At 24.6% G+C, this 25,247-nt stretch overlaps 2 protein-coding genes and 1 pseudogene across 2 annotated transcripts; 2 read left to right on the forward strand and 1 right to left on the reverse strand.

Annotated features, from left to right (window-relative positions):
- Nucleotides 1–4,923: 4,923 nt before the first annotated feature.
- Nucleotides 4,924–8,750, reverse strand: LOC145844897 (uncharacterized; annotated as a pseudogene).
- A 3,155-nt stretch (nucleotides 8,751–11,905) lies between these two features.
- Nucleotides 11,906–15,081, forward strand: LOC145844371 (uncharacterized). Its single transcript, XM_082951768.1, has 4 exons — nucleotides 11,906–12,217; nucleotides 12,714–12,834; nucleotides 13,173–13,332; nucleotides 14,527–15,081. The coding sequence occupies exons 1-4, from the start codon at nucleotides 11,906–11,908 to the stop codon at nucleotides 14,711–14,713; spliced, it is 780 nt and encodes a 259-aa protein (XP_082807894.1). The 3' UTR covers nucleotides 14,714–15,081.
- A 3,277-nt stretch (nucleotides 15,082–18,358) lies between these two features.
- LOC145844063 (ciliary microtubule associated protein 1A-like) lies at nucleotides 18,359–23,309 on the forward strand. Its single transcript, XM_082951402.1, has 6 exons — nucleotides 18,359–18,496; nucleotides 19,494–19,604; nucleotides 20,334–20,447; nucleotides 21,206–21,305; nucleotides 21,644–21,835; nucleotides 22,694–23,309. Exons 1-6 carry the CDS (start codon nucleotides 18,448–18,450, stop codon nucleotides 22,887–22,889), a joined length of 762 nt encoding a protein of 253 aa, XP_082807528.1. The 5' UTR covers nucleotides 18,359–18,447; the 3' UTR covers nucleotides 22,890–23,309.
- Nucleotides 23,310–25,247: the final 1,938 nt, after the last annotated feature.

The following is a 25,247-nucleotide window of genomic DNA, read 5'->3' on the forward strand; positions in this document are numbered from 1 at the left end:
ATTTAAAATAGACCAGCTTTATAACTGTTATTACAGTTTATTACAACTTTGTAAAATAGTTAAAAGTATACTTTTTTAATTTAATTCATCTAATTGTATTTGTTTAAAATAAAAATCACAAACAAAGCTTATTTCTCATAGGCCGACACGCTTTTTCTTGTATTTTTACAAAAATAAAAACTAGCAGTAGTCTTAATATTTATTGTAGCATAAAAAAAATGTAAAACTGTTTAATATTCCTTTAAGCATGACGTATTTTTGTAAACTTTTTGTAGAAAAATCTGCCATAAGGATATACTACAGCGGTGCACTACATTAATTGCGTGCTTTTTGAGTCTAAATTCTTATGAAGTTATAATATTTTTCCTTAAGGAGTTTTTCATCAACATCAGTGCGCACTTTCGTTTGCGCACCGAATCAGTATACAGGGTTATTTTCCTAACTTGTCACTAATTGGTATTTAAAATTTCGTTTAACCTTTTTGAATACTAGATAAACATAGTTAAAAAAAGGCAAATTAAGCAGATAAATAAAGGATAAAGATATTAGATTCTTTTTTTTTACTTTTTTTTTTGGGTGGCACGCATGAGCCAGTGTCCCTCCCCACGCTACGCCCCTGGTTTGTACTAATTTAATTATAAGTAGTTAACGTTATAATTTTCGAAACCTTACTAAGTTTAATTAGTTCTATGCTTAATTGATAATATAGTTGAGGACAGATATCAACAAACTAATGTCCTCTTTGTCAAAATTTCGGCCCTTGTTAGCTTAAAACCAAAATAAAATAATTTTCAAATATACTTTTAATTAGTTTTTAATTGAACTTTAATGTATATTGAAAGCTGATTACATTTACTGTTTTAACACTTTTGCTGTTAAAGAGGCTTAAATTCTTATATGCCTTTAAAAATGCAATCATCTACAAACTTTTCTTTTATAATGCCAGCCTGCAAAAAACTTTTCTAGTAAGTCTGTTTAATTACTTATATAAAGTTGTACATTGTGATATATAACTTCTTTATGTGCCAGGGGCGTGTTTAGACTTGTTTCTTGGAGCCTATGCGACCCCTGAAAAAAATTAAAAAAGGAAAAAAAAATTATCGAAGACTATTTTTAACCAGAAATTTATCTTATTGACTAGATTTAATGTGTTTTTTATTGAAACTTTGAACAATTAAAAAAAAGAATATAACAACCAACTACTATAACAGCATGTGAATATCTCATATAAACTTAAAGAAGTTTCACTTTTGGGCTGTGCGCTACTTATAAATAGCTAAAACTAGTTTTTCATTAACTTTTTAATGATGTCATAATGAAATTTTTGAAAAAAGATTTTCGAGCTTGTTTATAAATGGGAACTTACATCAAACTTGCAAAAAAATTTGAATGAAAGTACAATATTATCGATAATAAATAATTTAGGACTCAATATTTTAAAATATAAATTGTAGGTTTACAAAAAAAGTTATGTAATTTCTGCAAATATCTAAGCATGATATTATTTTTAATATTTTTTAAAAGTTTGATTCTTAAGTATATAAAAACTGACAATGTAGTTTCAACTACTCGATCACTCGATTGACAGAGTGATATTTTATTTTTTTCTTTATTTTTATTTAGCTTTAGACATTTTATGTTGTTTTACCTTTTAAAAATAATTCATTACGATAATTTTATTATAAAGCAGTAAAATGTTCACAATGTTTAAAGGTTTCACATGTTGATGGTTTCTAACTTTTTGTAAAAGTTATTTATTGTTTTTGTATTTTAAATTTAACCATAATAAATAACTAACTTTACCACACGACCATCAACAACAGTATCCGAGACAACCTACGACCGGTTTCGTCATTATTAGGACTCATCAGGCAGGCATAGTAGCGAGAAACCGCTTTTGAGATCTAATCAAGCAGGCTTAAATGCACTGAACTTTTTGTGAAATTTTGGTCTACGCTCGTTTAATCACTTTTTACCAGTTTTTGTTACGGCCATCATCAACAAAGTTGAGATGTTTAGCGCCATCAATAATAAATAATGAACTTCACCACAGGGCCATCATCAACAGTATCCGAGTATAATATATATAAGAAAATAAAATGTTTTAAGTTATCATCTTACAAAACTGTTAATTAGATATATGGATAGATCTCAACAACGGTTTCTCGCGACTATGCCTGCCTGATGAGTCCTAATAATGACGAAACCGGTCGTAGGTTGTCTCGGATACTGTTGTTGATGGTCGTGTGGTAATTTATTTTTTATTTTTGATGGCGCTAAACATCTTAACTAAAATAATGATAATGACTTTAATGAATACTGGTTAAATTTAACCACTAACTAATATCTACTAACACTATGTAAACAATTGATAAGTATTAGTTATTTACTTTTTTGATTCTTAAGTTTTGTCTTTAATTGATAGTTTATTTTGTCTTAAAGTTTAAACTAAAAGTTAGTTTTTACTAATAATACCCGTATAATTAAAAAATTTTAATTAATTATAACTAACTTTTAATTAGTAATTTATGTTGTCCTATATCAAAGTTTAAGGCAATAGTTAGTGTCTACTTCTTCAAAACTAAACGATTTAATTTTTTTGTCGGATTTACTTATTTATACTAAATAGGTTCTTAGTTGAGACATATTAAATAATTAAATAAAGATAAATGACTATGAGTTTTTTTTCATATTTTATGTGGTGTACGACTCAATAACTGAAAAGTTTTTTCGTACACAACGTCCTTAGACCAAATTTTTAAGCGCTTTTTCATCGTTCAATAACAATATATATATTAATATTTTAAATACTTATATTATAACAAACATACATATTTTATGTTTTAGTATACCGTTGAACAACTAAAAAAAGTTTTGTATTAAATATAAATTATTATTCTACTTTTTGACAAAAAATGTGCTAGTTGAACAAAAATTGATACCAAAGTTTTTTTCTTTAAAAAATCTTAAACATATCCCTGATATATGCTATTTATAAAAAAAAGGAAGTACTTAAATGTTTATAAACTAATTAGACTACTTTAAAAAAGCATATGAAAGACATTTTCAATTATATAAGATCTTACTATTTAAAATATTTTGTATTGAAGGTTTTATTTTAAAATTTTATCAAATAAATAGTTGACTTGTTACATTAACAGGCTTTACAAAGATTACATAATATATAATCACTTGAAGGTTTACACCATAGATAATTAAAAGACAAAAAAAAGTTTAATTAGAGGGTTTTTGCCATAAATATATAATAACGAAACTTTTTCAAATATTTCAAATCTGTTTTGTTTGATAAAGATAAAAAATAAAGACAAATTTGTTAAACAGAACGCTAGAAGGTGTTTACTTTTGTTTTTTACTTACTGGTTAAATACAAAAAAAACTTATTTGAGTTTTTTTTTAATCTTTCATCAATAAAACTTTAAAAACACTGTTGTTTCATAACAATTGCTGTAAACATATTTTTTCAAAGTGACAACATTTAACCAAGTTACATTAGGTCAAAAAATAAATTATAAAGGGTATAAAAGCTATTTCACGTTTTTTGTATGCTAGTAACTATTTCAAGATTTTGAATTTAGTATTATTTATAGATTGTAAAACAAATTTAAAATTTAAGTATTTAGTGTGCTTAACAAAAACAATATGTATGCAATGATATAAAACTGTTTAAGTAACTTTCGAATTTTAACCTCGAAAAAGCTTAGCTTTTGTAGAATAAAAAATATTAACAAAAATTTCAATAACTAGTCTTGAAGTCAAATAATTTTTAGAAAGTTTTTTGAGTACTTTATTAACTTAAATGGTTTAAATGATTTATGTATAAAAATTATTACAAAACGATGTAAACAGTATACTTTTAATTCCCACCCGCGCACAATTCCAACCAAAACGATTCTTACGGTATCAATTTCCACTGAATAAATTCCCAACAGCACAAATTTTAAACCCTTTATCTTGATTTTAATTAGTTGCGCTAATTTTAGAATATTACGGTTCTCAATAGATTATTTTTGTACTTTCACTGTACTATATATAGTACATTTCTTGATGACAAGTAAGAGCTTGGATCAAATCAAGTTTTTAGGCTATTTTCTACTTGTTTTTAGTTTGTTATATGACTGCAAAAATAAATTTAAGTTTGCATCATTAGTTTTATCTGAATTTATTTTTGTCTTAAACATTTTTATTTATATGTTTTTTGATGATATTAAGTAACTGATTTGTTGTTAGTTGATCTTAGAAGTACCGTCAGAACTATATATCTAAAACAAACTAAAGTATCAAAACTTAAAACTTTTGAGATAGAAAGCTTTGAAATTAAACTTCATTTATCCTTAATATAGGGGTTCACTTCAACATCACAACCTTAATATATAGAATTAGAACATGAAAATATTTAGCAACAGATGAAACTTATTTATAGTCTATAAATCAAAGTTTGAGTATTGATTTCTTGTTTTTATGGCAAATTCATATTATAGAAAGCCCATAAGTTTAGTTTATAACTACCTTAAATTAAGTTTAAGATAATTTTTACAGTTTAAGTTTAAGTTTACTGTGATAATAACTCAACTAGATTTTGATCAAAATAATTTTACTAGTTTATATTCAAAACAAAGATTACATTTTTAGAGACTTGAAACATACAGTTTAAAATAAGGAAGCTAAATATTAAAGAATTACAAAGCTTTTGATGTTAAAAGTCTTGAATGGTTGTAATCCTTAATATTATGTTATAAAACAAAACACAACTAAATTTTAAACTTTAAATTTGGACTTTTACATAATTTATTAAATTCGCTAAACTAAAAATTCTTTTTACATCTAGGTTTTACATTTATTTCATAGTTAATTGACAGATACAACAAAGTTTTTTTTATCATAATAGAACCATGTTAAAAAGTTTTATAAATGATGTAACAGTAAATTATCCCATACATAGTACGACAGAAATGCAAACAATCCTACTATCACGCATTTGCTTATTAAAACTTCGCGTTTGATTCTTTTAAACATTTCGCTGCTCTTAATGTACTCATTTACTATACTTCCCCCAATGTTACGATGTGGAAAAGGCTTTTTAGGGATGTCCTTTCCAATAAAGTTACACAGAGGTTCCCATCCTTCTTTTAAATTGTAACAAAGAACTCTATCTTTCGGAGCGTTCTGTTATGTTTAAAATTATTTAATTTTTTTTACTGAAGTCTGCTAGTGATAGCCAAAGTTTATAAGTACAAGTTATGAAAAAAAAAAGTAAACGTTTTATTTAGACCTTGTAAATTTTTTATACTATAAAATTAGCAACAATCTCGTTTGAGAATCTATAAAAAAACTTGCGTATAACTTAAGATAAGTGTAATGTTATATATTAGAAAATAAAGGAATATGTATATTTTGTTTGTTTTTAAGAAAATAGTTTCGAAATTTCTATAAAACATTTGATGTAGAAATATCTATGTGTACACTAAAGTAATAATTTGTATTTAGAAAAAAATATTAAGTTTTATTTTCTAAGTAAACATATTTAAATGTTAAAAACTTTTGGTTTAAAGCTTTTAGTTTCAAATAAGCAATAATTCAAAAAAAATAAGTAATAAAGTACTATGATTTTAAGCATTTCGAGTTTTAGCTTTTTACTTTTTACAATCACTTAATTAACAAAACTCTTGTAAAATTTACTACGACTCCTTTTAACAAATAAAATGTAAATGTTCGCAACAATGGTTCTATGGACCTAGAATAAATTAAACCTACACAGAGCTATTTAGTTTTAATACTTTGGGTTTTATATTGTTTATTGAACATCAAAAAAAAACACTCACAACATCTAGTCCAAATAATTTGGCTAAATAACTTAAAATGTTTGCTTTCCTACATATATACATTAATAGAAACTTTAAAAAAATAAAAAGAGCAGTTGTGAATATTTTAATACCATATAAAGTAAATTGTTTATTTAAAAATAGTCCCAAGCAAAAAAAATCCTGTTTTTACACGTTTTTAAGTTAACAGCAAAATTTAGTTTTTACAAAGCTATTTTGAAAACTTCATATTTAACAAGAAATACCACCAAACACTAAGTCTAAAAATACAAAAGGTTTTTTTCATATTTTTAAAAATAGTTTTTGATTCAAAACTTATTGCTATATTTCAAAGACTGCACACTGTTAATTAATGTATTTGAAGAATTTAGAGTACAGAATCAACGAAAATCTAATGAGATGAGCAAAACATTTTGTTCTTACATTCTTGTCATTAGTGGCGGTCTTCATTTTAACTGTTTTTATGTTTTGTCTATTTGTGTGCAAAACGAATACAGTTGATTAAATTAAACTTGTACTAGGTTAAAACAAAAAACCTTTTGTTATACAAATTATCAAAGAGTTGTTTGAAAAGAAACTTGAATGATTTAAAAACTCAATAAAATAACAAAGTATAACATTAATACCATAAATTAAACATTAAAATATTTTAGAAGAATCTTTAGTTATAATACTAGATGTGTTTATGGTGATGACTTATATATGTTTTACTAAAATATTGAATTAAAAGATAGTTTTCTTTACTTTTGAGTTATCGAAAGGTCAAAACTAAAATAAATTGAGAATGTGACTTACACTACATTAATTAACTCTACTGAACTTTGGTATTTTAAAAAAAAAAAAAAAAAAAACTAACAGTACTAAGTTGATGCTCAAAGAAAAAGATTTTAATATAAAATACGACTTTTATATTTTCTAAAACTCAAAATGACAAATCTTTTAAATGAAACTACCACATTTTTAAAGTTTTTTTTATTGCTTAAAGTTTAAGCATAGTTTTTTTTGCTGCTTAAGTTATTTTGCTTCCTACTGAAGCGTACTTTGATAACTAGTAAAAATTTCTAAAATTATAGCAGTTTTAGTTAGTACAAAAAAATATTTTTAATAAAAGTTAACAACTATTTTTAAATTCAATAATCGAAAAACAAAAGTTTTAATACTACTAAGAAGAAGAAGCTGTGGTTCACAGGAGTTGTTAACAATACTTTATGGTTTAATAGAAAAAGAATCTTAATCAAAACGCACTAAAAAATTGATTAGAGGCTTTAATAATTTCTTAAGTCTGTAAAAACTTCTAAAAAACTAATAATCATTTGTTCTAAGTTACTCTTTTAGTAGTTTAAATTTACTTTTTTTCAAATAGTTTTATTTTTTATAATTTGTATTGTAGATATATAAACTATCATTGCATTTTTTTAAACAAACTTTCTTAATAGCAGTTTAAATAGTAGTTTATATGTTAAAAAAATGTTTTAAATTGCAGAAAAATCAAAGTATCAAAAAAAACTGAGTTATGTATTAAGTAAACAAAAAATATACAATTAATTTATCAACATAGTCGTTAATAAAAACTTTGATAATACAATAGTAATCATAACTGATAAACAAGTTTAATTTATAATCATAATCAACTAGTTTTTCGCAAGTTTACCTCTAATATATTTGCTATATGTCTTCTGTAGGCTTTTTTGCATAATGTCTCGTTTAACTTTGATATTGGCTGACATTGATTTCCCATCATTATACTGTCTATAAATTAAAGCTATTTACAAAAACAAAACTATTTTAATAAGTTTTGTATACGAAACAGGGCTTTTTTGAGTTCAAACTTTAGATAGGAGGTAAAATAAATTATTATTAGTACCTTCCGAGCTAGTACTAAATAAACAATAACCACTTAACTACTAAGTGCTTTAGAAGTTATTTAAGAGCTTATAATATTTAAAAAAAAATTTAAACATATTTATGTAAACCTTTTTTTTTAATGAACAGTTTAAACTCAATGGTTCTACAGTAAAATATTTTTTAAGTAAGGTGCAGTTTCTTATTGAAAAAAAAAAACATTGTTCATTTTTTTTTAGCTTATTTAAGTTAATTTAGTTTTTAGCATATGTATAAAGTTAGTTTTTTAACTCTAGTTTTTCTTTTTAAATGTTTTTAAAAAAATTTTAACACGATGTTAACACTACTGTTTTTTATTCTAACTTCAGAAATTAATTTTAAGTTTAAAAAAAGACAAAAACTATTTTTAAGTTAAAATCTTAGTTAAAGAAAATAACATTTTACAGACTTAACTGATAATAACTCACACGTTTGTCTTAAGTAGTTTCTCTTCTTCCTGTTATACGGAGAAAGCATCATAGGACTCGTGAATGAATAAATTTTGTTCAACTGCACAATATGGTTTTTAAAACTTTCAAACCACACTTCTTCTGATGTCCGTTGGCTAAAAACTAACTAAAATTTAAATTTTTAACAACATATGATTTTACTAAACTTAGAAGTTTTAGTTATCATTAACTTTAAATAATTAAATTCAACATTTATGAAATATAGTTATAAAAAAGTATAAATATAGTTCAAGTGTAAGTAGAATACTAATTTGAAATTACTCTTAAAGAAAAAGTTGATAGCTAATGAGTATTTAAGTTTAGTTACTTTAGCATCCGGGAACGCTTCTAGTATTTCTTCCCAAAAGAAGCACGCCGGAATATCGGTGACCGAATCGACGTTTTCGAACATTTTTCGAAAGTCGTCCGCATCCCCGCCTTCACTGATTGTTTTCATCCATTAGTCGTGCAAGTGAACGAACTGTTCTTCGTAATCGTAGTTGTTCAGTCCCAGCTCGCTGAATGCCAGGGCGAGGGTTTTCGTGCCGCATTTCGGGAAGCCGCAAGCTATGACTTTCATTTGTCTATCTAAAACTTAAAAGTTCTAAAATTTTCATATTTTCATCTTTAAAAACATCAACTACTTTCCTTCTTATTACTTAAATTTTGTTGTTATTTATTAATTATTTGTAAGAGAAACTTTATAAAAATGCATAGTTATAAAATGGTAACAAAATATTGTAATCAAATTTAGAAAAATCAAACAAAGCTTTGACTGTTTTCTAATGAAAAAAAATTAGTTCGTAATGAAGTTAAATTATTGTTGCTTTGTGCTAAATTATGTATTAAATTACATGAAGTAGTTCAAACATAAAAGCTAAATATTTGCTTTTAGCTGCAAAAAGTAAACATGATAGGCAATGTTTGTACTAACTTAATCATTAAATTGTTAAGGTAACAATTTAATTTTGCATGGAGCGTTTTAAAACTAAAGTAAAAACCTATTGAATTAATAAAAAACAAGTTTCAAATACTAATAAGTATTTTGTTCAAATTTGTGTAATAAATAAACCAAAGTTTTTTCTGTAAATATTTAACTAAAATATTTTATATAAAAATAAAATATATCAAAAAAGTTATACATTTCTATAGAGTATTTTAAAATTACCTCGTTCTGCTATAATTAAAACATGTTTAAAGTTCATTTCTACTTTAATCGAAGTTAAATTTTTTTATGTAATTACATTTAAATTCTGTATATTTTAATTTACAGAACATAACCACGATACAGTTTGTTGTTGTACTAAATATTTAATTATATTTATATTCTAATAAAATACGGAATTTTAAAACAAGTAAGACTGTTTTTAGTTTATTTTGAAATTAAAAATAGTGATTTAATATAACTAAAAAATAAAATAAGTTTTCTAAAATTTGTTGTTTAATTCTTTAAATAAGTTATGTGTGGTCTATATATGCTTTAGTGATTAAAATAAAGAGGAAAACTCGAAAGTTTTAACTTCATAAATGCAAAAACACTTTTATTGTGTATTATTTTCTCTTAAAAATTTTATTTTTTAGTATACTTTATAAAAAACAGTATAGTACTGTTACATGTAGTATTAAATAAATTAATCTTAAAAAAAATAAATTTGTTTTTCATTAAAACTATGTCTATGACAAAAATTCTATGGACACAAAGGCTCAAATGGGCACACGTTAAAGATATTCGTTTGAAAATCTAAAAAGATTAGCATTAGTTTATACAGAAGAAAAATTTTTACATAACAATAAGAAAAATATTTTTAAGTCAATAACAAACTTTAAAAAAGACTTTTTCAATTTCTTTGTTAATTTTATTAAAATCAGTACTCATTTTTCACTTTAGTTAATTTTTTTCAAATAACTAGGTTTTTAAACTTTTTACTAACTTTTTTTTACTTTATTTGACGCTAGCGTCTTAAAAAAAATCAAAGTAAGTAAACCATACATCATTTTAATTTTGTTGTATTTGTTACACGTAAACTAATGAAATATAGAAAAATTAATTACGTATGCTGTAAAGAAAACTTTTTATTTAAAGTTAAAGAAACTATCAAGAAACAAGTATACATACATTTATACTATAAAAACAAATAAACAAAAAATATAACTCTTACTTGCATACGTTATAAACTACGGTTATATGATAAATAACTGAAATTTATAGTAATTAAAACAGTTTGCAAAATTATAACTCGAATTTAGTATTTCGCAAATGCTTTATAGCAAAATGGAAACACTTTAGAAGTTTTCAGGACACCAACAAAAAAAATTAAAAACTAGTTTGATAATTGCGGCACTATCACAATACTACAAACTTTTTTAATCGTTTATAATTTCTTGCAGTTTTCATTCTCTCTTACACAAGTTTTAATTAAGCTACAAGAAAAATATCTTGTCGGTCGTACAGATGTTTATCAAATTTTGCATACTATAGTCTCATATCGTAACCATTATAATGTTTTGTAGGTAAACACGTCTCTGTTGAGTTATTTTTATATAAAATATGCTTCATTTCTTTGCATTTTGTAAAAATTTTTGTTTTCAAAAGTCTATTTTTGTGTAAAGCTTATTTTTCCTTAGTATTATTTACAACATTTTTTAAAAGTCAAAAAAAATTATCCTATGAAAACACTTTATACACCACTTTAGCAGATTTTCATTCATTTTTTGCTTTAATTTTATAATATTTTACAACATTAGCTAAAAACAAAGCACCTAACTTAAAACTTAAAACTCAAATTTTTATTCAGCTATAATCAGGTTTGCTGTTACGACTTGTTTTACTGCAGACTAAATAAAAAATGTTAACATAAACATATCAAATACTTTACAAATTACGTTTAAATTTAAGTTTAAAATCAAAGTCAAAGTTGCTAAAAAATTGTCACTGTAATTTTATACCTCTGATAAACTCTATAAAATTGTTTTTTTATACAGAGCTCCCTAAAGTTTGGTTTGTTTTCTGAGAACTTTCGATATTAAATATCAAAGTTTGTTTTTCTATTTCGTTAAAGGTATATAGAAAAATAATGATTTGAAAACCTTAGTTTAAAATTAAAACTACTTTCTATTTTCAATTGCTTGATTCTCGATAAAAGTTAAAGTTTTTTTCAAAGTATTTTGCTAGTAGTAGTGAATACTTAGCTTAAATGAAGAAGAATATAAATTGTTAATGTACTGTACTACACAGTGTTAAAAGAAATTCATTGTGTATTGCTGACCGAACTGTAAATAAATAAAAATTAAGTAACACTTTATTCAACTACTGATAAAGTAAGTCAGACCGGAAGCTGAAATGTTAACCGTAAAATCAAGTGTCAAAAATGCGTGGTTGTTAATATACTCATGAAAGTTTGCCTCCGGCGAATCTACAATATGCATAAATAACTTGCACTAAACAGTAGCACATTCAATTTAATATTTTTTGTGTTTGTAAAAAAATCGCTTAAAATACTAAAACATAAACGAGACGAAAAAATTCTTAGTTATAAACTATTAACAGATATATTTATAGATACATTCCAGATTTATTCATTTCTATGAAACTGCTCTTTACATAACTGTGCAGAAATTCTTTGGATGAAAAAGCTATGAAGATAGAAGCGTACCAAAACGAGAGAAAAAAAAGAGACAAGTAAAATCCATCAATACATAAATACGAACAGTAGCTCACATCTTCAAACTACCGCCATGAAGCTCGTCACCGCTCTGCTGTTCGTCCAAGTCGCTTCGCTCGCCTCCGCCCTTCCGTTCTTCGATCGGGGCGAGATGGGGTGGAACATGAAGGGCCAGGGCAACGAGTTCTTCTCCATGTTCAAGTTTCCCGACGGAACATGGAACCTGAGGATGATGCGAATGTTCCTGAACATGATCAAGAGCATGGATCTGAAGACTCGCAGCGATTGGTTCAAGAACTTGTACAGCACGGAGGGGGAGAACGACGTTGTGGAACCGGAGAGTTACGAGGAACCGGAGTTCGTTGAATTTATAGATCAACCTAAAGTAAGAACTTTTTTATGATGATTGGTAGTAAATAGCATTTTTTATTTGCAAAAAATAAGTTTTGTAAAAAATATTTTCAAGAGTTATAAACGTCGACATTCCAGTATGAATTGTAACAAAATTTAGATCTCTAAATTTTAAAATAAATGATAAAACAAAAATTATTTTGTTTTTACTAATTTTATTAAATATTATTATTTTATATTTCTATTTTTATGTTGTATCTTACAGCTTAAAGTACTTTTACTGTACAATTCTAATTCAAAAATCATAGTTGCATGTTTTAGTAACTTATTTTAGACTCAAATGCTTTAAAAAAAACTATTTTAAAAATCATACCGCTGTAAAAAGTTTAACCGATTTCAACTGTTTAAATTTCTATGTTAAACTTTAGAAAGTTTTTAACTATAATTTAATGTCGAGTAAAAAACAACTTTAAATCACGCGAAGTTTTTCAGTTTCGATCTGATACAAATAAAAATTAAAACGTTTGCAGAGCGGTAAGTATAAAGCAGGTCTATTGATGTCTGCTAAATGGGTTTGTACAGATATGGAAGGTAAAATCAGGAGTAAAACTTTTGATATTCAGTTGGAAAATTTGTTAAAATACAGAAAAGGTTGTTTTTTAAACTTTAATTATAAAAAGACCCATATTTATATATTTTTTTTTATAAAGTTTATTTTTTTATTATAACTTTTTTTAACTATACTGGTGAGTTTTTGTTTTTATTAACTCATTATATCTAAGAAAAGTGTTTAAAAGTTAGAAAAAAACATAAAAAATTACTTTTAATATTCTAAATTTAAATTGTAATGTTAAACTTTCAGCATACTGGTTTGTAAAAAAAATTCAACCTTAATTTTACAATACAATTTTATAACTTTGTAAAAACATGCTTTAAAAAAATTTATAGTTTTCAATTCCATGTACAAACTAACAACTTCTTTACTTTAGCAAACAAAATTAGCACCACAACACCAGTTGTAACCAAAGTAGAAGAAAACGATTACACAACTTGCATTTACCTGCCAAAAACCAACCAAAAAACCACACCCGAGCCAACTAGTCAAGAGTTGTACATTCATAAAAAGTCAAACTTAAAAATCTTTAAATTGTTAGTTCTTTTTTGTCAGTATTATATAAAAGGGATATAAAATAAATTTAATTTTGGTCAATAACAATTTAAATATTAAAAAACAATTTGTAAATGTATATACACATTTATAAAACGGTGACAACTTAATTGATTTTTAACATTAAGAGCACAAACTTTTAATATAATGTAAAACCGCTTACAGATGAAATAAAAACGATTGTAAAAAGTTTTTTAGAGGTTTTAGCGTATATCTTATGGTAATATAAGAATTATAAGATAATTTAATACTTTGAAAATTATAAATCATTATATGGGACTTTTAATATATTAAAGTATTGTTTTTGTTATTTATTATTTTAGAACAGTCTTTTGAGTATTAATTTTTCAAAAAGAATTAATTTATTAAATAAAACATATTTTTTAGTAAAAAAAATATTTAAATAACTTAGCTTCTATTAAATAGTTGTACTTTTCTTTTGATTTCATAAACTTAAACATTTTAAAAAGATTTTAAAACAACATTTAAAATATAATTATTTGTTTTCTAAATCGTCAAGGAGTTCAAAATTTGAACTTTAAAAAATCTTAAAAGACTATATTATGATTAAGAAAAACAGCACGAATCCTATGACTTTAATGCTAGCAAAGTTTAATAAATTGTGATACTTGAAGCAGAGTTAAAAACCAATTTAATAATACTAACATTACTACTTTGCCAGTTTGTGTATCAGTACTTTGATTTTAGCATCGAGTATGTTTATGCAAAGTCTAATACTTATGCACAACAATCAGTTATTTAAGAAAATGTTTGCGTTTTAAATCGTTTCAACTATTTAGAACAGCTAAACAGCTTACAAATTATTCTCATTTATGATCAGTAAGAGTTAATAAAATTAATTATAGTTACTTAGACAAAAGTTAATAGTTATTAAAGAAAATGTATATGTTTATTACTACATTGTAAGAAGTTTTACTTAAAAAATAAAAAAACATCGATACAAACTTGTTTAGAAAAAAAATATTGGTTCATGACACCTAAAACTAATTAATGATTAAAATAAATTTTGACAAAAGTTACAGAAATCTTAACTGTTTAAAACTTAAGATTTATTTAAACCATTTTTACAAACTTAAAAGTTAAGAAACTACAGTTTGTAGAAGTTTCGATGATTGTTTTTAGTGTTATTTCTACTAAAAACTTATAATTTTCAGACATGTTCCTGAAAAGTTAGTATCTGATCAGCAATGGTTACAAGCTAAAGAGGAACTCGAAACGTACATAAGAGAAGAAGGAAAGCACGTTGATGGGTATAACAACAATTTCTATTACACTGCAGTCTACAACGATCCCGCAGATCAAAACAAAGGCCGCAGTGAAATATGGTTTCTTGATGTGTAACAAACTTTTGACTTGCCAGTATCAAAATGTTTCAGCTTACTTTTGTTATAGTTTTTCTATTTTTATAACTATTTTACCTAATAAAACTTGAAAAAAGCAGTACTTATACGTAAAAAAGTTTTTATCGTATTTTTAATTTCAAATCTAAGCATTTTATATCTTGAAACCAATTTAAAGTTTTTTTGTTAAGTTAACACTTTTTTTCAAATCTTCAAAAAAAAACAAAGAACATAAACACAGCTATTTTCATTTCCTAAGTCTCAGTTAATAATTCTTTTATTTAGAAATTTAAAAATTTACTTTGTGTACATAAGTCATAAGACTTCTGGTGTAGTTTCTTTCTTCGTACATCAATAAAAATTACTGATAAAAAAGGGTATTAATTACTTTTTTGATTATAAGTTTAAAACAAGTTTATATAAAAGTTTAAGTATTAGTATCAGCTAGTACAGCCTTAGTATTAATAGTTGGAGTTGCATATAAAATCAAAGATAAAATTCCATAACATATTTTGTAGAGGATGCTGTCTTTAATTTAGAGTTGCCATCAGAAAAGTTTTGAAGTTTATTTGAAATATGATAATAATCTCCTTTGTTACAGTGAAAATTTCATTTTTAGTCGTTCCATCGTACGACTTGCTGTTGTTGTATGCTAATAAAATAAGGATAATATAAGCATGTTTATGTTTAAACACTAAATTTATTAAAAAATATTTTCATTCAGATAATCCACAAAGTATATTACAGTGCAAACTAAAAGGATTGTCACCAGGTTGATGTGCGGTACAGACAAAAAGTTTTGTTAAAATGTCGTAAGCAAGTATATAGGTATAACTTGACAAAATAAGTATTGTGCTTAAAATAAAGACTTTGACTACTAAAATTTGTTTATCGACAAAATCTTATATTACTTATTTTAACTGATATTTGAAAAATAAGTTATCTGTGTTTTCAACTTAAACATAATTCAAATTTTTAATCAGGGAGATTAAACTTTTAGCTCTTCTTTGGCTTTCTTTTTATTTTAAAAGACTTAGTTTTCTTTAAAAGTACTAGTTTTGTTAATAAACTCTTATGTTTTAGTTGTATATTTTTCTTTTGACTTCTAAAAAGTTTTTTGATTGTAGTAATTCTTTTTAGTATTTTTATTAAAATTTTATGTATGTTTATTTTAGCATTAACAAGCTGTGCTTTATTGAAAAGCCGGTTTGTATATTTAAAAAGTTGTGAATAGTTTCAAGATTAAAAAACAATTGTTGTATTACAATTGATTATTAAATTACTTATAGTTATTACGGTCAAATAGATAAACTCAAAGACTATAAAAATCAAGCAGACATAAGTGATTTTTTATGACTAAATTTGTCATTAATCAATATTTTGTGTTTATTTCATTGATTGAAAACCCCTTGGCTGATATTTAAACTTTGTTCTTACACCAATATTTTTCTAAAAATTTAAATACTATACAAAATGTAAGCCTAAAAGATGATCAATTATCTTTGAAATAACTGTAACTTCAACCAAACTTTTCAAGTTTTTTTATTGATTTTTCTAATAAGCATTTTGTAAGTAAGTTATTTTTTAAGTAATTTGATTCTTTATTCTTAATTTTTAACAGCCTTTTTTATATGTATGTTTTGTACATTACGGCTCACTAATAATTAGTTGATTCGGATGCAAATAAAATACTAATTTACAATAAATCTTTTAGTAGTAGATTATTTTTTATGCTCCTAAAAGTATTAACTTTTTGAAGTATTTATAATTTTTTAACATAGACCTTGCAAGAACAATAAACCTTTTTAAACTAAGAAAAGTAGTCCAAGTACCTTGCTGTTTGTACAAAAACATAAAATACAAGTTTGAAAACGTATTTAAGGAAGCTTTGTATTTTTATTTTAAAAAGTTAGCTGGTTAGTTCTCTAAAACTTAATTACACTAAAGAAGTCAAAAGTGTCAAAAAATTTTGTTCAATTAACATAAAAAAAGTTTGATTTCATGTTGTTTTGAACTGAACATAATTGAAATCATTTAGAGCTGTGTAGAAATTTTTTGAAGCTAGGATTTTTTATTTTTGTTTCATAAATGCGCAAAAATTGTTTACACAACTAGATGACCGAAAGGTCTTTTCGTACACCCATTTCCTTAGACCAAAGATTGAAAATCTTCGTTTTTAGTTTTTTTCCTATAAATTTACTTACTTCTGCTAACAGATACAAAAATTAAGACTATTTTTTTAACACATTTAATGAACTTTTAGTTTTATAGATATAAAAATAATGTTTCAAAGTAACAAGTTTTTAAAGTAATAAGAGAAAAACTATTTTGTTTAGGTATCATATAAGATAATATGTCTAATAATTGAAACACTCTTACAACTTTTACATTAGTATTATCGAGGATGTAAAAAAAATTTGATTGTTAAAATAAATAAAGAAGTCTTTAAGAAATAACTGAGTTTTTATATTAAGTTAGTTTTAACAAGCAAACAACTAAAAAATTCAATAATTAGCTTGAAAAAGTAAAAAAAAATCTACGTTTAAAATTTAAAAAGTTTTGATAATGGTTTTAAAGATACAAACTTAATAGGAAAAATAAAACTAGTGTTTTTTTCTGGAAAGTTTGAATATAAAAATTTAAAACTTTTTGTCGTCATTAAAAAAAATGGCAATTAAGTAAAAATATATGTGAACTCTTTAAAAAAAAAACTTTAAACAATCTAAATCCATCATGTACCCGTATTTTTTGTCCAAAAGATTAATGATTTTTTTTCTTACTAGTATAAAGTATGTTACTAGTAATTAATAATATATTTTAATATGTTTGATTTTATCAGTTCATTAGAATTTGAAAATTTTAGTTATTATGATGTAGAGAAAGTAGTTAAAAAATTTACTGTTAGTTTAAAAATTACATATCCGACAAAAAATGTCGTTAAAGAGTCATAAACAGTTTAATAACATGGTTATTGTGAAATTTTAAAATTTTATATTAATAATTTTGATTTTATATCCGATTAAGCTTTTAAAATCACAAAATAAAATTAAGTTCTATGTTATTTAGATTAACATTCTTGCAACAATCGTATGTATTATATAATTTGAAAACTGCTTTAAGCATCAATTTGATTTTTTGAGCATTGTGTTTTGTAATTTTATTAAGAAATCTATATTTTTATGCATTAAAAGCTTTTGTAAAATATTTTATCTGTTTAAGATTTATACACAAACATATGTTTTATTTATACACTTAATAAAAAAAAGTTATACACTTTTAACCTTGTATATTGCTAAAAGAGTAGCAGAATAAAATCATATTTACCATGTGATGCCTTTTTTTTTAATTACTTTATAAAGTTTAAGGCCTTACTGCAAGCTTTAAACAGTTTTGTTTATACTATAAAATCATTAACTTTATTAAGAATTTTTCTAAACAATGAAAAATGTTCTTTAAATATTCTCAAAAGCCCTTGAAAAATGTTTAAGTATGTGTTTCATTGAAAACAATTTGTTGTTGAAGACAATTGCATTTTAAACATACAAAACATGGCAAAAACTGCACTTTAAAAGGAAAAAAGTCACTTAAGTTGTAAATTCTATTGTTCCCTGGCTAAGGTCGACTGTCGGTTCGCATGGTTACTAAATTGATTTATTTCACTTCAGTGGGAAAGTTAGTTGTTTAACTTATGTGTTGCTTTTAGTTATAAGTTTTTATAAATTTTTTGAAATACTAATGGAAAAAAACAAAAAGAAAGTTATTTTGATTGCAGCAAGAGAAAGAGGTAAGTATTAGTTAATTCTTCATATACAAAGTAAAAAAGGTTATACAAACTTTGCATTAACTTTCATTTAAATCTTATGTTGTAATAAGAAATCAAATATTAACTACTTATTTTTTTTGCAGTAAGTTGAAAATACTTTAAAATAATCAAAACTTGAATGCAATTTTTTTATGTAGTTTATTTTAGAATTTAAGTAGTGTCTAACTTTTTTTTAATCTATTGTTTCTGAAATAATTAAACTTATGTAAGACTGTTAGTTAATTTAAAATTTATGTTATAGTACATTACTTAAGGAACCATTTAAAAGCTATTTTTTAGGAACTTTTTTGAATTTGTATTCGTTACTTATTTTACTACACTATATGTTTTAAGACAAAATGTTCAGTCAAAAAAATAAAGGTTTAATTTTAGCAAATTAAAAAATTACAAATTTTTCTAAGATTTTTATTTTTGTTAAGTTACGCAAATAAGCAAATTTATTTACTAGTTAAAATAATTAGAAACAAACTATAAACGTAGACCAAACCCTCTTGCTAAGTTTTTTTAAATTTTTTTGAAACAAAACCTAACTGAGTGCTAACTCTTGCTAAAAAGATAGTGTTTATACACAAGATTTATGTACATTTAAAATTTAAATGCTTAGTTTTAAATAATGTCAAAACGAAAAACCAATATAAAATTTAGTTGAAGCACTAATTCTATTTCCTGTGTCATTAAGTATTTCAAGAGCGCAAGCATTTTTATCAAGCACTGAAATAAAAAATTATTCTATATTATTTAAAAAATATTGATTTGCTTCAATTAATGTATAATAGAATAGTTTTTTTTTTGTTTTTACGGTTTTTTATAAGTTTTGTAGTCAGTGTTAATCTTTCTAAGTTATAAGCAAGTTGTTGTCAAAACTTAACAAAATAAAACATTGTAGTACAAATTTGTGTAAACGACTTAAGCTTTTATTACATCAAAAAAATTATATATCATGTTTTTTATTCTATAGGACCCGGTCCTGGTAGATACTTACTTCCAAGCACAATAGGAGATCAAAAACATGATTTTACGAGACACAAAAAACCCTCATTTTCAATGGGTATGAGACTGGATAGTTGTCGTAAGTTTTTGTCATAAAATTTCGATATGTTAATTATTCTAATTAGATAGATTTAAATGAAAACTTGATAAACACAAACATGTTGAAGAGTTATTAGAGTTTTTACAAAAATATTTCAAATATTTGCTTAGCTTGGTACTTAGTTAACTACAAGTTGTATATTTCTTATTTTAAACTGCATTTAATAAAAAAAATCAAAAATTGCAAAAATAAATGTGCATTGATATGATAGGTAATAATTTAAACCATTAATAAAGTTAAAAACATTATAAAAATTAAAACGCTTATGTTTTGAATTTATTTACTTTTTAGTGTATTTTATTCAATATGTTTTTTTACAATTTTTTATAAAATAAATTATTATTGACAAACTTTGTTGATTTTTAAGTACGCTTTAACTAAACTTTTATCGACTTTTATTTTACTTTTTAAAATGTTTATATAACTAAATAAGCTTTGACTTCTAATCTAGTAAAAAGAACGCTTTTATTATATTTGACACAGTTATAAAATATAAAAGTAACGTAAGACTTTTTCAAACCTGAAAAAAATTAAACATTATTTTACATTTTTGATAAAACATATATTTACCAAACTTAATAGATTCTATAACAAAAAGGCCTGACCGACAGTTGACTTATTTTGCTTTGCATTTAATCATATAATTTTATTTTCTACTGAATTTTATGAAAAACAGCAATTAATTTAAAACTTAATAAAATCATTTAGTCATAACAAAGAACAAAAGTCCAGGGCCGAAGTACGCAATAAACTCACGGTTGACCAGATGTGGCAATGAAGGTGCTCCCAAATATTCGCTACTAGGAAGAAAGAAAGAAATAAGTAATTCTATTAAGCTATAAGCAACATAAAACATAATCGATTAGAGTACTTGAGTTTGAACTACGTTTGTTGTGTTTGCAATGATAAGGAAGTTTAAGTTTGTTTAGTGGCATCGCTTTTGTAATACAATGTATCTTTTTGACGTATTCTTATAAAATGTTTCACGTATGAAAAATTACTATATATAGAAAACAAAATACATTGAAAAATAAATTTCTCCATAAAAATGTTTATGTCAAAATTTCAAAAAAGACAAAGGATTGAATACTGTAAACTATCAATTTTAAAAACTTTACTTGCCTGCCGTTTACTACTTGTTAATATATTACTAAATAATCTAAAAGTGTTTAAAAGTGTTTTATTTGTATGAATTTAAGTTAGATATAATTTAAATTGATGTCTGCATGTGCAGCAAAGTAATTACAATGATACACATTTCAAACTACATGTTTTAAGTTTTAAGTATTGTCATAAACTTAAAATTTCAATTATATAGTTAACAGCACTAAAAAGATTTTGCTTTTTATTAACTTTCCAATACTCTTTAAAGATATACAGAAATTTAAAAAAACTATTTTTTCAGTTTTAAACTTTTTAATAAACTAACATTATTGTCTAAAATTGTAAGAACATGTTTTTGCTTGAAAAGAAATGTTAATCATAAAAAACAACATGACGTTTTATATTAAATACAGCTATTATCATTATTTACAAACAAATACACTTTAACAACTCTTTGATTTTGAAATTACAAACAGACTCGTTTAAAACACCCGGACCAGGAACTTACAAAACGGAAATGATAAGTCCTCCCCATTTGCGCACAGCACCAAGATACTCAATGTCGGCAAGAACTAGGTTGTTTGTTTAGCTTTTAATTGGCGATGTGTAATTATATGAAACCTTTAAAATAGTAGTACCTTCACTATTAAAAGCATCAATTCTAAAATATTTTTTAGTTTAAATAAATATTAAAGAAAAACGATTTTCTTTTTGCTAAGTATTTTGTAAACGAATATAATTAAACGTATAATTATTAATATTACTATTCCACTAAAATTTTTTTTACAACAAACAAATTTTTGATGCTTAGAACTATTAGAAGTTCAATTAAAACTAAGTAACTAAAAGTTTTGTTGTATAACTTTTAACAGCTCATAGAACACAATATTTTTAATATTTTTCTATTTTACTAGGTTGAGAAAACAAGACAACAATCCGTCACCTGCTTCATACTCGCTTCCAAGTGTCACTACAGGGAAGTCCCCTTATAAAAGATCAGCTCCCTGCTACTCACTGCGAGCGAGGACATCTGGTGGTCAGGGTTTCAGTGACGATCTTGCGAAAACTCCAGGACCTGCAAAATACGATGTTGTCAACCCAATGAAGTAATTTTTTTAGTGTTTAAACTATTATTTTGATGGTATCTTAGTTTATTGGTACTAAAAAAAGTTTCATTCCGACAAAATTTCGATGAACTGAATGTTGGGAAAATAAATGGACAAATTTAAAAAACAAAAAACTTACTATTTTAGACACATTAAATTTTGTTCATTAGACTTTAATTCATATTATCAAGCTTTGTTTTTACCGTTGTTTTTTACCAACAACATTAAAAACGACAATTTAAAAATAAAAATAAAAGCTTGTCGGCTGTAGTTCTAAAGTCGCTTCTGTTTGGCAAATAGTTTATTCTTTTTAATTTAAAGTTTAAAGTTATAAAACTTTTTTTTTGGTTTTTTTTTTATTTATATCGGTAAGGTAGGTTAGGAATAAGGGTGTATATCAAAAAATTTTTGGGTAGGGTGGTTATGGATATTGGTATAAATGTTTTTAGTATTCTGCTGTATTATCAATTTTCTTCACTTACATAAATTTGCATAATATTATGAATGAAAACATTTCCAAAATCTTACAACTGCAAGTATAAATCAATTTATATAAAGTTATATTAAGCTTATCGACAGTTATGTTCAGTATTATAAAGCAATTAATTTGATATTAAATTAAAAGTTAACTACTTATAACTTAATATTACAAGTACAATTTATTAAAAGCATGTTATCTTTAAAAAATCACCGGCCAATTTCTGTTAAACTTCGTTTTCTATTTATTGTGTTATCATCATTTAAGAACTAAAATTATAAATTCAAATGAAAACTAAAAAATTTGAGACTTAAAATAAACAAAGCTTTTGCAAAAAGTGCTACTTTTTTTAACTTGGTTGACACTAGTAAAACAAAAAGGTACAAGAGAAGCCCACCAAAGTATTCACTGAGCGCCAGAAGCTTCATGCCGGGTGACTCGACCCAAAAACCGGGACCGGGGGCTCACTCCCCAGAAAGAAGTTACGGGGTCTTGTACAAAGGTAGATGCTGCACAATGGGCGTAAGGCACTCTGACTACATCACACCGCTTATTATACCTTTGGATCGGTATTAAAATAATTGTTGGTCTATGACATCTTTAGAGATACATCACTGTTGATTTTTTTTTTGATTTATAGTACACTAAATGTTTTTATTGTGTAAACGTACTAGCTTTTAAAATAGTTTAGAGATTTATTTAAAGCTTTGATTAGAATCTTAACTGTATATGGATGCTTCCATAATTTTTGATCTTAAATGAATATGTTTGTCATTGTTTTTAATTTGATAATTGTTTTTGATTTGTAATAAAAGTATATTTATAGTTACAAAATTTATCGGCACTTTTTTTTATTTAATCTGTCAATCAATAAAATTGAATCTAACCTAGGTTGTATTTTACAATTATTTACAATTTAAAACTTTAAAAAGTAAAAGTTTTTAGTCGTTGCATTTTCAAATTTGTAGTAATAACGTAATAAATTAACATATAAAATTTAACATATATTATATGATAACTTCTTTAAAGTTTTATCTTTATTTAGTTTTTGTCTTATTTTACAACGTTTAAAGTTAACGCCTGTGGCTAACAAGTCTGGCCCGCTAATTAGAACAGTCGCCTATCCCTAACAATTAAAATTCAGATTAATTATATATTTTTCTTTTACTAAGAGTTAAGGAAAAAAAAATATGTAAAAAACGTAAAAAAGGTACTTAAGTATTATAGATAATTATATACACCGTAAACAAAAAACGGTTTTTTAAAAGTTTATATATTAAAATTAGCCAAGTTTGTTCTTTTTAAAGCCGGAAAACAATCTTATAACCTTTTTAATAAAGTAGTAGTTACTAAAAAACAAAAATATTAATAACAAGTTATACAAACTATTTAGAAAACAAAATCAGCAATGTAAACGTAAATACAATAGAATAAGTTTTATACTAAACAGGCAAAAATTGTAAGATTTAATTTTATTTTTTAAGCAATACTTTTTATAGCTTATTAGGTAAACAGCAAGAGTTGTTTAATAAGTAAAAACTTATTTTATGATTTTTTTCTGCCTTGCTGATCTAATTTTCTTATCTGAACTAGATTTTTTCAAGTTTTTTAAAGTTCTTTAGTATATTTTTTGCTAGCAAAATAGTAAGTAAACATGCTATCCTCGTCCACACAAAAAATGTTTAAGATAAGTTATATAGCATAACAGTGTTTTACTAGATCAGCATACAGATTAGACCCGATGTACGAAAATTTTACTTTAAACATTAATTGCAAAAGTAGTAAAACGAAATACAAAACATTATTTAACTAAATAGTAATGATTAGTCAAATATAAGTATATTTTAGGATAAACCTAAAAAATTAAATTGCATTAAGAAAAAATAAAAATTTAGAAAATTAAATATAGGGACTACATAAAAGCAATATCTCCTCTAAACGATTTTTAATCTGATAATTTGTTGGTGTTTTTAAACAGTGAAATAAACATGCAAAAATATATAGTATTTTGATTTAATTCTCGAAAATTATTAAATTTTTCAAAATAAAAGTTTAAATTAATTATGTTTTTACATAAAATGACTAATTTGTTTCATAATTTTTTAAAAACTAACTTAGTCTACAAATAACTATTTTCAGGCTATATTACTGACCGTTGAAAAGTAGAAAATTTGTTAATTAAAGATATTATTTAGTTTTTAAGCTGAAGTTTAACTTTCAGCTATTTGAAAATAAACTGTATAAGTACTACGTATTTTAGTTTAAACATCTAAATTATACTATATTGTATACTTAAATCTAAATTTTTTATCCCCAAAAACATTATGCTTCAAATTTAACACAAACTTTAACAATTCACAATGAAGACCAAAAACTAAGTTATTTTTAAATAAGATATAAAGGCTATTCTTTTAAACATTTATAAATTTAAAAATAATGTTGTTTGTTCCCAATAGCAAAGCTGAGATGTTTTCTTACCATAAATTTTATTTAATCAAAATGAACCACACGGACATCAACATCATTTCAAATTCTGCTAACTTGCTTCGTCTTTATTTAGCCTCATTAAGTATAAACAGTCAGCTGTTGATCGTGTACCAGTTTAACTTAGCAGGATTAAGTATATTGGCACTGAAGCAGCCTTCAGTGGATACAGTTAGAAAGAGTTATTCTAATTTATACTCTAACTCTTTTTGGATCATACCCTAACATTAGACCATAAGCTTGTGATAGAGTCTAAACTTGTGGTTAATAGCGAAGTTCGGCAAGTAATAACTTAACAAAGCGAGTCAATCAAATCGACATTTACAAAAATCTTACATAAAAACATCATCGTTTTTAACAATAAAAAATAGATTAGGAGCGTGCAAGAAGCAACTTATAGTAGTTGAGAATTTTGTCTACATTTGATTATTAGTTTGCATTGGATTATTT

This window comes from Thalia democratica, chromosome 9 (assembly GCF_965202585.1).
Source record: "Thalia democratica chromosome 9, ktThaDemo2.hap1.1, whole genome shotgun sequence".
In the NCBI taxonomy this organism is placed as follows: Eukaryota; Metazoa; Chordata; class Thaliacea; order Salpida; family Salpidae; genus Thalia; species Thalia democratica.

What these genes read in the sequence shown, in the direction of transcription:
- LOC145844371 (XM_082951768.1), top strand. Translation starts at nt 11,906, where the DNA reads ATGAAGCTCGTCACCGCTCTGCTGTTCGTCCAAGTCGCTTCGCTCGCC. An exon ending in TTTGTTAAAATACAGAAAAG is followed by an intron (nt 12,835 to 13,172) that starts GTTGTTTTTTAA and finishes TCTTTACTTTAG; the next exon opens with CAAACAAAATTAGCACCACA. An exon ending in AACTTAAAAATCTTTAAATT is followed by an intron (nt 13,333 to 14,526) that starts GTTAGTTCTTTT and finishes TATAATTTTCAG; the next exon opens with ACATGTTCCTGAAAAGTTAG.
- LOC145844063 (XM_082951402.1), top strand. Translation starts at nt 18,448, where the DNA reads ATGGAAAAAAACAAAAAGAAAGTTATTTTGATTGCAGCAAGAGAAAGA. An exon ending in TATGAGACTGGATAGTTGTC is followed by an intron (nt 19,605 to 20,333) that starts GTAAGTTTTTGT and finishes AAAATCATTTAG; the next exon opens with TCATAACAAAGAACAAAAGT. An exon ending in AGGAAGAAAGAAAGAAATAA is followed by an intron (nt 20,448 to 21,205) that starts GTAATTCTATTA and finishes AATTACAAACAG; the next exon opens with ACTCGTTTAAAACACCCGGA.